Source organism: Oratosquilla oratoria, chromosome 6, assembly GCF_046742065.1.
Source record: "Oratosquilla oratoria isolate Oo_2021 chromosome 6, ASM4674206v1, whole genome shotgun sequence".
NCBI lineage: Eukaryota > Metazoa > Arthropoda > Malacostraca > Stomatopoda > Squillidae > Oratosquilla > Oratosquilla oratoria.
In genome coordinates this window covers 43,909,498-43,921,150 of record NC_134782.1, presented here as the reverse complement: position 1 = coordinate 43,921,150, position 11,653 = coordinate 43,909,498, and the positions used below count along the sequence as shown (strand labels likewise).

The 11,653-nt window shown below is 46.0% G+C and overlaps 1 protein-coding gene across 2 annotated transcripts; it reads right to left on the bottom strand.

Annotated features, from left to right (window-relative positions):
* Nucleotides 1-6,549: 6,549 nt before the first annotated feature.
* On the bottom strand, nt 6,550-10,697 carry LOC143026171 (uncharacterized). 2 transcript variants are annotated; one of them, XM_076186182.1, is made up of 3 exons: nt 10,147-10,697; nt 8,356-8,503; nt 6,550-7,206 (listed from the first exon to the last, which is right to left on the bottom strand). In XM_076186182.1, exons 1-2 carry the CDS (start codon nt 10,366-10,368, stop codon nt 8,378-8,380), a joined length of 348 nt encoding a protein of 115 aa, XP_076042297.1. In that variant the 5' UTR covers nt 10,369-10,697; the 3' UTR covers nt 6,550-7,206; nt 8,356-8,377. The 2 variants fall into 2 exon arrangements, with proteins under 2 accessions (XP_076042297.1, XP_076042296.1); XM_076186181.1 differs by having other exon boundaries at nt 8,360-8,503.
* Between the last annotated feature and the right edge of the window lie 956 nt (nt 10,698-11,653).

Genomic DNA, 11,653 nt, shown 5'->3' with positions numbered 1-11,653 from the left:
TATTTCTGAGAGGTCGACCAGGTCTCTGGTCTTTCTCTACTCCATCTTCGCTTTCTTTCTCCGAGTCTTCATGTGTTACACCTTCGTCACTTTCAGTGTCACTATCACTTTCACATTCACTTTCAACACGAGGACTATGATCACCATCATCACAACTACTACTACCACTGTCACTGTCTCTCGAACCTACATCACGTTCACCCCAGGTAAATTCTCCCTCGCCGATCGACATGCACTACTTTACTCGCCCATTTTCTGCCAGGCATTTCTAGTCGGTAAATCACTGCGGATATTACTTCAGTCACTTTATATGGTCCTTCCCAGTCAGACTGGAGTTTCGGTGACTTGCCAGGCTTTCTCTGTGGATTATGCAGCCAGACCATATCGCCGGGCTGCTCTGCATTTCTGGCGCGACCTTGGTACTGCCTCCACATAGCCCGACCTGACACTCGCAGATGCTGCCTCGCCCAGCGGGAAGCCTCCTCCAGGCGCCGCTGCATCGTCCTCACGTAATCACTGTACGTATGTGGAAGTTCTGCTCCCGGTGGTCGACCGGTAGAGAGGTCGACTGGCAGACGAATTTCCCTGCCAAACATTAACTTGGCTGGCGTGAATCCCGTGGCCTCATGCTCAGCTGAACGATAGGCCATAAGTACGTACGGAACCCACAAATCCCAGTCGCGCTGGTCCTCCTGACAGTACTTGGCCAGCTGCTGGACAATCGTCGCGTTAAACCTCTCCACCATACCATCACTCTGGGGCCTCAGGGGAGAAGTATGAGTCTTATTGATGCCAAGCAGACTGCAGTATTCCTTAAAGACCCGCGACTCAAACTCTCGTCCTTGGTCTGAGAGCAGTTCCCCTGGGACTCCATAGCGCACGAACACCTCCTCCACAAGGAACTGAGCTACAGTCTCTGCCTCGTGGTTAGGTAGAGCACAGACTTCCGGCCACTTCGTGAAGTAGTCCATTACCACACACAGGTACTTGTTTCCTCTCTTTGTGCACGGAAAAGGGCCGGCTATATCCACAGCCAGGCGTTCCATCGGCGCCCCGGTGTGGTATAACTGCAGGGAGGCACGAGTCTTGTGGGCGGGGCCTCTCTTGGCGGCGCAAACACGGCAAGTCTTGCACCACTCCTGCACGTCTAATCGCATGCCCACCCAGTACACTCGCTGCCTCAACTTTTCGAGAGTGCGTTTCACTCCCAGGTGGCCGCTGGTATTACCCTCGTGCATCTCTTTCAGCATCTCCTGTCGCCGAGAGCATGGCACTACTACCAGCCAGCTTACCTCTCCTGTTCGTGCGTGCGTCCAACGCCGGTGTAGGATTCCCCCTCGCAGACTCAGTGCCTCCCACTGGTCAACAAGCCCTTTGGTAGCAGGACTCTCGGGTGATACTGTCTCTTTGGGAGGCCTTTCACTGCTGGCCTCTAACCACCCAATCACCAGAGACAGGTCAGAATCCTCTCGTTGGTCCCTCTTCCACTTCTCGTCTGCCTCGGTGGTGCTGTGAGCGACGGTTAATTTCCGCACAGCCACCTCAGACTCTCGCCGTGAGCAATGCACACACTCGGGTGGGCAGGGACGGCGACTTAAGCTGTCGGCGTTGTTATGCACCCGGCCAGGTCGGTGCTCGATCTCATAGTTGTACTGCTCCAGTTTTCCAATCCACCTGGCCAGCTGTCCTTCCGGTTCCTTCATCGTCTTCAACCATCTCAAGGCGGCATGATCCGTTCGAATGGTGAAGCGCGTACCATACAGGTAGTGATGGAAGTGAGCGAGTGCTTTCATCACCGCTGCCAACTCCTTCCGTGTGACGCAGTAGTTCCTTTCCGCCTTGTTAAACTTAGCACTGTAGTAACTCACCACATACTCCTTTCCATCACGAAGCTGTGACAGCACGGCTCCCACACCCTCTTGGCTCGCATCCGTGTCCACAATGTACGGCAAGCCCATTTGTGGGTAGGGAAGCACTGGCGCTTCCACCAACGCTCGCTTCAGTGCCACGAAAGCTTGCTGGCACTCCTCGCTCCACTCGAAAACTACTCCCTTCCTCGTCAGATGGTGCAGTGGGGCGGCGATAGTGGCGAACCTTGCCACAAACCTCCGGTAGTACGTGCACAAGCCCAGGAAACTGCGCAGCTCCGAGACATTCTGAGGGACTGGCCATCCTTCCACAGCGGTGACCTTAAGTGAGTCCGTCCTCACACCTTCCCTTTCGACGACATGTCCCAAAAACGGCACTTCTGACTTGAATAGAGTGCACTTCTTTGAATTCAGCTTCAGGCCAGCCTTCCTCATTCGGCTGAACACTTCTGTGAGCCTAGCCAGCTCCTCCTCGAAGCTGTTTCCAAACACCAGCACGTCGTCTAGGTAGACGACTGCCGCCTTCCATTGCATACCGTCGAGTACACGTTCCATAAGACGCTCAAAGACTCCAGGGGCGTTCATGAGGCCAAAGGGCATCACGTTCCAGTGCCACAGGCCTTGCCCAATCGAGAAGGCTGTCTTCTTTTTATCCTCAGGCGCCATCTCGACTTGATGATAGCCTGACTTCAAGTCCAGCGTGGAGAACCACTGGACCCCACTGAGAGCGTCTAACGTCTCGTCGATGCGGGGGAGAGGATAAGCATCAGGGACAGTGACGGCGTTCAGCGCCCGGTAATCTACGCAGAACCTACGGCTTCCGTCCTTCTTCGTCACTAGGACTACCGGCGAGCACCACGGGCTGTCTGACCGCTCAATCACTCCCGTTGCTGCCAACTCTCGGACAAGCTTCTCCATTTCTTCTCTCTTTGCTGGTGGGACCCGACGAGGCGCCTGCTTGATGGGAGGACTATCTCTGGTAAAGATGCTGTGCTGAACCAATGAAGTGCGACCCAAGTCCATGTCTCCACTGCTGAACACGTCACGGTATTGTGCAAGTAATGCCTTCACTCTACTCGCCTGCTCAGCTGTCAGCTGCGTGATACTCCTCTCCGCCAAGTCTTCCAAGTACTCAGGCAGGCCCTCTGGTAGGTCCTTCTGTTTCTTCTCCTCCTTCGGTGACTCCATCTTGCTGTTAGCGGTGGCGATAGTGGTGGATGCGGTGTGGTGCATGGCCGTAGTAGCAGAGGTGCGGGCCACTCTTCCTTTCCGTGCTTTACCTTTGCTGGGTGACTTGACGGCCTGAGATCTCTGCACTCTGGGTTTCCTTCCCTCGTGGCGAGCTCTCCATTAGGATTCAAAGGCACTTCATAGCCTCTCACTGACATCCTACCCTCCTGGAGATCAACACACGCCCCCACGCGATTAAGGAAATCCAACCCCAACAGGCATTCATCTTCCATCTCCGCCACAAGTACAGGCAGGCGTTCAGTCACCCTGCCTACGGCCAGATTCACCCACACCGGTCCCTTCACCGGTACACAGTCTCCTGTAACTCCGCACAGTTGCTGACCCACGCACTTCACACCACGTTCTGGTAGGACTCCCTCTCGTACGAAGGTCCTCTCTGCCCCCGTATCCACTACCATCTCCACTTGGCGTCCATTGATACTCCCTGTCACCTTGATGGCGTCGGACGCCGCCACCTGACGACACCTTAGTTGGCTTGGGGCGCCCGAGTGCTCTGCTAGGAAGGTGCCCCGGCCCCCAGCTGCTTCAAGTTTCCCGCCGACGGCGTCACCCCCTTGGGCTGGAGGCACTCAGGGGAACTGTGTCCTCGTATTCCACAATTCCAGCAGCAGGGCTCGAACACCGGTCGCATTCCGTCCTCTAGCGACCGTGCCCTCCTCTTGCAGTCGTGCTTTTTGTGACCTACCTGACCACAGTTAAAGCACCCCTTTGAAAGGCTTGGAGCTCACCTTCCCACCAGGTTGAGATGTTTTGCTACTTGCCTGCGCACGCCTGGCCCAAGCACGGCTCGGACGACGCTTCCACGCGTCGCTGGGAGGGGGAGCAGCAGGGCTGACGCTCATGAGAAAGGCTTCAAACTCCGCTGCCCTTGCCAAAGCCTCTCTCACGTTCTTGGGCGCAGCCTGCTTCACGTGCATCTGTAACTGCCTATCGTGAAGAGCGTCCACGAAGCAGTCCTTGGCCAACATGTCCACGGTGTCCTCCGTGGCCATGGGGTAAGCGCCCCTCACTAGCGCTTCCACGTCCTGCGCTAGTAAGGGAAGGGCCTCGTCCTTCCCTCGCCTCCTCGTCTTCAGTTGAGCCCGGAACACCTCCGGTTGCCGCCTCCTGCCGAAACGACGCCGGAGAGCCCCAGCCACACTGTCGTAACATCGCAGTTGAGCGGGGGTTAAGTGCTCCAGTACTTCCAACGCCTGCCCTTTCAGCACACTCACCAGCTGAAAAGCCTTCTCTTCCTGTGACCAACTATGACGAGCTGCAACCACATCGTACTGTGCCTGGTACGCGTCCCAAGACACCTTCCCGTCATATTCAATCACCTTCCTCTCTTTCTCATACCGCGTGACCTCACCACCTCCACAGGCCCCCCGGGGTTGCAGTTCAACTGAACGACTCTCCAGACGTCTCCCTGTGAGGTCGTCCCCTGGGTTCACGTGGCAACAATCGCCCCTCAGCTGTAGAGACGCCGGTGGCGGCGAGAGGCTACGAGGAGATGAGGGTGGTGGGGTGATTGTGCTCACCGCTACGCGACGCTCAGCAAAATTGCACCATGTCACGGTATCGAGATTGGCTGCAATCTCCCCATTCTCCTGTCTCACCAAAACCGCCTCCAGTGTCGATACCCTGTCAAGACACGTCTGCATGTGCTCACGGTACTGCTCTTCTATTGCTTTCATCTCCTCTTTAACCTCTTCTTTCACTGCCACCACCTCCTCCTTAACCTCTTCCTTCACACGGTGGTACACGTCGTCAGTATACTAGTTAGCACGTGTTTCTAACGATCCCATGTTCTCCCCCATAATAGCCCTCAGTTCCTCTTTCACTTCAGTCATGACCTGTTTTTTGTTGATCCATTTGGATCGCAAGCATATCTGCCATGACCTGTTGTTGGTGTTTCAACATCTCGGCCACTGAGTGTTGTGCCAAGAGCAACACTGACCGAGGAGATACATGTTCAGTAGCCTCTCGGTGCAACACCGTGTCATCCTCACATTCACTAGACGCCATGACACTCGACTCCTGCTTTCCCTCAATTTCTCTGTCTTTACCCTCAATTTCTATGTCTTTATTATCACCGGTGACATCCATGATCACTTGAGTCACTTATCACTTCAATATCAAATCACTTATCACTTCGATATCAAGTCACTTATCACTTCTGCCTGATCCCGCTTCTGACGCCATTTGTTACGTATTCGCACATGTACATTAACTCACCTTTTTCTCCTGCTCGTGGGCCGTGATCATGGAATCACGAGTTAAAGACAAGTTCACGCCTACAATTGTCCGGATCAGGGAAAGGCAGGAGTTCAGTCTTTTCTTGTTTATTCTGCTTAGCGAACATGAGGATTTTACACGTATGTTCAACACCAATGCTAGGCTTACTCTCTCTGCTATTCGGGGTATGGCAGGCGACGCCGGGACCCCCCCTGGCGTCCCCCCATCATACCCTCGCTACATACCCCCTTGCTTATGCTTCGACTCTCCGACATCACGCATCACTTACACGCATACCAACCATCCAGGCACACTATGCAACATTCATACATGCAATTTCGCCAAAGTAGGATACTTTGATGTCACCAGTCTCAGTTTATATTTCCTTATATATTTTACCAGCCAGTTTAGTTTGATTTCCTCCAAAAAATTGCGTGGTGATAACATCACTGCTACCTATATGGTGTGATATATTTGCGGTGTCATTAGAATATTATTTGTTTATTTGTTTTTTATCACTTGTCTGTTTGTTTACTATTATTTGCTTCTCATTTATTATTTGACTATACCTATGCATTTATTTTATTTATTATTTACTTTATCATAGTTTTTATTTATTTATCATTATTATAATCTTTTTCGCATCCGACCTTGATATGGACCAAAAGGTCTCCTGTCGGCATGCTCCGCCTTTGTAATCCTTTGTTCTCTTGTACATGCTTGTATTTTCAGTGCCTTTGCAGGATTCCATTGTCATCGCGAAAGCTGTGTTGTTTTGATCATATGATCGATTGTATTTTGTTTGTTTACTGACGGCCAAGGAGGCTGCTACTAGAATAAAAGCTTGAAGAAATGCGTCGTTTCATTGTAAGTTGGTATATTTTTGTCTGAGAATATTCATTTAAATTGGAAATGTGTTTTAAGAGACGAAAAACAGTACGAAGAATTGAGACGAGTAGAGGGGAGAGAGGAAATAACGGGAGACAACTGTTGGAAGAGAAGTCTATGGGGAAATGGGAAAAGTATTTCAAGTTGATGAGTATAAAAGAGGGCGGAGAAGTTTTGCTTGGAGTGGTGGGAAATGCAAGGAGAATAATTGGAGAAGGTGATTACAGGGGTGTAAGGAAATTATGAATGATAAAGCGAAAGTAATGTCAATAATATAGTATTCACAATTCTTTTTTCAGGGATAAGTAGAAAATATTTTTCTTATTCATTTATTAGAAATCAAATGTAGTACAAAATAACATTCATTATGCAGAAACTTAGAATCACGAATCACAGAAATTCAGGGGTCTATGTGAACTCTTGGCACGCGCCCTAGTGATGGCCGAGACCAAAGGTGGGTAACCTTTTTAAGTATGTGTGCCAAGATGAACCAAATCTTTGATACAAAATTTCCACGCTTCACAACGGAATTAAGAATAAGTTATAGGCCTCCATACAAGTATGGGGCCCCTCCCATCACCTCTTATAAGGGCCCCAGTCCGGCGTCCATTGTATCATACAGAGACCAATGGCCATACAGAAGAAGCTGGACATTTATTAGTTATTTGTTTTAAGGTGAGCTCTGGGTGTCGGGCACCGGAAATAAAATCATGTGTGCCAGGTTTGGCACGCGTGCCAATGGTTGTCCACCCCTGATCTAGAGAATCTCTAGAATTGATATTTTTTTCCAATATTTAGAATTCTGAATTCCAGAAAATGCTAAACAGAGAAACAAATTCTAACATTCTCTTATATTAGATCACTTGCTGCCCATCTCATTGCTTAAGGGGCACAGTAACGGGTAACAGTATTAGTGATTTTTTTTATTCACGTGCCTGGTGAGACATTGGTGGTAGTGATGGGATAGATTTTATCTGTTTATCTGTAAAAATAGGACAATATATTAAAATTCTTGATTACATATACATACACACGCATATACATATATATATATATATATATATATATATATATATATATATATATATATTTCTGTTAAATGCCAAAACGCGTGGCGTCAATGATCTTAAGAGAACATTTTTCTAGCTCTCTGTATTTCCTTTTTTCTTCATAATTCAAACTCTGTAGGAAATTGAGAAAGGCTTCAGAATGTTGACCCATTTTACCTACAGCTGTTTCAACCATTAGAAATGGTCATATTCAAGGATAATATACTACATAAAGACAAACAAGGGTATGTAAGGCCGAGTAAAAACGGCAGGGAGAGGTAACTTTTAATGTGGGAATCTGTCTTATGTACCCTTGTTTGTCTTTATGTAGTGTATTACCCTGAATATGACCATTTGTAATAGTTGAAACAGCTGTCGGTGAAATGGATCAACATTCTGAAGCCCTTCACAATTTCCTACAGAGTTTGAATTATTAAGAAAAAAGGAAATACAGAGAGCTAGAAAAATGTTCTCTTAAGATCATTGACGCCACTTGCGCTTTAGCATTTAACAGCAATTGTTTATGAGCAAGACTTTGCCCAACACACACACACACACACACACACACACACACACACACACACACACACACACACACACACACACACATATATATATATATATATATATATATATATATATAATATATATACATATATATATTATATATATGAATATATCTATATATATAATATATAATACATAATATATATATATATATATATACACACACATATATATATATACACACACATATATATATACATATATACATATATATATACATATATATATATATATGTATATATATATATATATATTTATATATATACAGTATACATACAATGTACTCAAATGTACAGTCACGAGCAAATATATTGACCCACAAGTAGATTTCCATGCCAAATTCAAATTCATAGTCTGACAAATTAGTTTTATATATATTCAAGACAATACGTAAATGAATAGTGCACAGGATAATAAATCACAAACTAAAATAAACAATTAAACAGATAAAATAAAATAATGAGAGAGAATTGTAGCGTGGATTTGTGGCCATGACTGTACTAGTTCATCCTTACTTGCCTTCTTCGGGAGCGCCTCCTACTGCAGGAGGTTCTCCGACTGAGGAACGTCCACTTCGATCGCCCACTCCTTCTGCCCCTCGTCGTCTTCCTCTCCTCTCTCTTCCTCTTCCCTCCTCGGCACCTCAGCGCCGATCCCGGAAGACTGGAAAGAGGTTGTAAATTAATTTTCTTTTGTTTATCGTGATCTATTAATACACGAACTAGTATTAAATTTTTTACATAAGAAGAGTAAAATAATAATAATAATAACAATAATAATAATAATGATAATAATAGTAATAATAAAAATAGAAGAATTTTGATGTTGACGTATATCGAACCGAAGACTCATTCCTAAAATAAATAAATATTCAACCCAGTAATAAATAAACAATAAACTAATGAATATATAGATATATAATAAACTAAATAATAAATAAATATAATAATGGGTAGATAGATAAATAAGTAAATGAACGGACAAGTAAATTAATATATGAATGAATGTACATGTGACTATAAATGAACTTGATAAATAAAATTTAGCAAAAGTGTGAATAAATCAATAGATAAAGAGTTACGTAGATGAATAAATCAACAGAGAAACATTTGAATAAATACAAACATTAATAAGCAAAGTAAAAATAACTAAAATTTCTTTTAAGCCAATTATCCGTTATCCGCACAGCGAGGTGGCTAGCTACGGAAGAAAAATGTCCTCTTTCACTTCCATTCACATTCGTCCCTTTTTCCCATTTTCGTTTGGACCAGACGGTTCCCAAACCCGCCTTTTGTCACTTATCCCACGATCTTATGACTTGCTGTCCTTCCTTGAGTTCCTGGTGAGGACCAACTTTTAAACACTAAATTGTATCACTAAACATTCACTAACTACCACTAATTAGTGGGCCAGATTATGGACCCAAATTGTCTCTATTTTTTTTTTTTTTTTTTTTTTGCCGACATTGGGTCGCCTTCTCACCTACCAAGGGGCTGTTCGGGCACCAACACAGCAGGTGGTGTGCACATTGTTCTCCAGCTCTCATCCACATACATTTCCACGTGTTCGTCAACCTGACCACGATCTCTTAAGGCCTATATTTCTTTCCTAGATAGATAACTAAAGAAATCAATCTATGATAGACAAATCTATGTGAATAACTATATAGGCCGCGTGGTTGCTCAATGGTCGTGAATTCGAGTCCTAGGGCCCGTTGCGGGCTTGCTGCGTTGGTTACCGACAGCCCTGGCCAGGCGGGGAGGCGACCCAACATCGGCCTGGAAAAACACAACTGACAGAACTTTGCTCTACCAGGGGTTTCTCACTTCCCACTGCTTTCCCCCCTTAGAAAGGGGTTATCACACTGGGCTTCCACGGGCTTCAACAGCGTCGACAGTTGAGAGTTCGTTGGAGTAAAAACGACTTCGGTTACAATATTTGAATTTTCAAATCTTCAAAGCTTAATGATGAACTAAGAGATTGTGAACCTAGAGGAATGTTAGAAATACTGTTGAAATGTTCTTAGAGAAATCTAGATCTCTGTAAGCGAAGTCATATTCTAGATATTCAAATGGAGGTTGGGGGTAGGAGAGTGGGAGGAAAAATAGCCCAGCGTGATGACCTCTTTAGGGAGGTAGACAGGCAAGGCATAGACTCGCCTCTATCCATTGCACATCTAATAGATAAATAAATTAATATTTGTTTTATCTTATCTTACTTTATTATTCTATTTTTTTTTTACTATTATTTTATTTATTCATTTATTTATTTATCTATTTATTTATTATTGATATATTTCTTTTTACCGTCGATGGTATGGCTGTTGGGAGATCGTCTTGGGGTATCCTGGTTCTCCTTCTCCTCTTACGAATTCCGAAGAATCTCATGCAAGAGTTTTTGCAGAAGACGCAGACGGCGATGGCGACGGCTCCGAGGACGGCGAAGATTGCGAGGACGACTACGAAGACATTCACCGTTTCCCGCCCGATCATGGCGTCCATGTACACCTTATCCTCGTTGACAGGCATGGTCACCCTCGATACGTGGAGGGCGACGTTGGGAGGGTCTGTTCTGTCGAGGAGGAGCTTGGACTTCAAGGTGATGAAGTTTTCTTTCTCGTTTTTACATCCAATACCAACTTTGTAGCCAACTTTATCGGTTTCGTAAGATGATTTCCCCGTTCTACCTGACGATCCACACTTTACATCAACAACAGAAAATGTGTAGTTTGCGCCAAATTATTTTATTCCACTTTAGAGTCGGACCTTAGCCACAAAAAAAGTTGGAAAAATGTGCTGGTTACATAATATCACACACACGCAAACGCTTACACAAACCTCCCTACTCAAGCACAGAATAACACTGATATATCTCTGATGCGACGACGTTTTGACGTCACAAACCGGATATGACGTCACGGGATAGCTGGGGACGAGGTGGATGGTTGGACGGATGCACATCAAAAGAATGAAAAAAAAAAAAAAGTTAAATTAACGAGATATTGTAGAATTAAAACCGAGATGATTCAAACTCAAAACTGTTCTTAGCAAATGTTAATCTTAACATGACGGAGGTTTTCTTCTCTGACGTTGACGAAGATTTTTTTTTTTTTTGCATTTTCTCTCCGTACGTGTGTATGTTAGTGTATGTACGTGTATTAGTGTATGTGTGTGTATGCGTGTTAATCTAATTGTAGTATACACGAGAGATGCAACCCTCGTGGAGATCCGTCTCCTATTCTTCAATTGATCATATATTGCCTCAAGTTAATCCGTTCCAACATGGTGTATATCCTTAATCTCCAATTATCAAGTGTGTATGTTCGTGCATGCGCGTGTGAGTGTGTGTGTGTGTGTGTGTGTGTGTGTGTGTGTGTGTGTGTGTGTGTGTGTGTGTGTGTGTGTGTGTGTGTGTGTGTGTGTGTGTGTGTGCAAGGTCACACGTCACATCCTGTGATGTAATCTTTTATTTTTTCTTTCTCGGCGTTTTGGCGTCACACATTACGACAGTTCTCCTCGCTGTCGCCACAAACCTCACCCACCACCTCCTCCTCCCTCCTGCACCTGCTCTTCCACCGCCTCCTCCTACATCTGCTCTTCCATCACCTCCTACTCCTCCACCTGCTCTTCCACCGCCTTCTCCTACTGCTCTTCCACCACCTCCTCCTGCTCTTCCACCGCCTCCTCCTGCATATGCCCTTCCACCGCATCCTACTCCTGCACCTGCTCTTCCACAGTCTCCTCCTGTATCTGCTCTTCCACCGCCCCCTCCTCCTGCACCTGCTCTTCCACCGTCTCCTCCTCTCCACCCTAC

Excerpts from the sequence above, each read along its gene's own strand:
- LOC143026171 (XM_076186182.1), bottom strand. The coding sequence starts at position 10,368 with ATGCCTGTCAACGAGGATAAGGTGTACATGGACGCCATGATCGGGCGG. Across the intron at positions 8,504-10,146 it reads CAACAGCCATACCATCGACG|TCTTCCGGGATCGGCGCTGA; the intron begins GTAAAAAGAAAT and ends ACCTCTTTCCAG.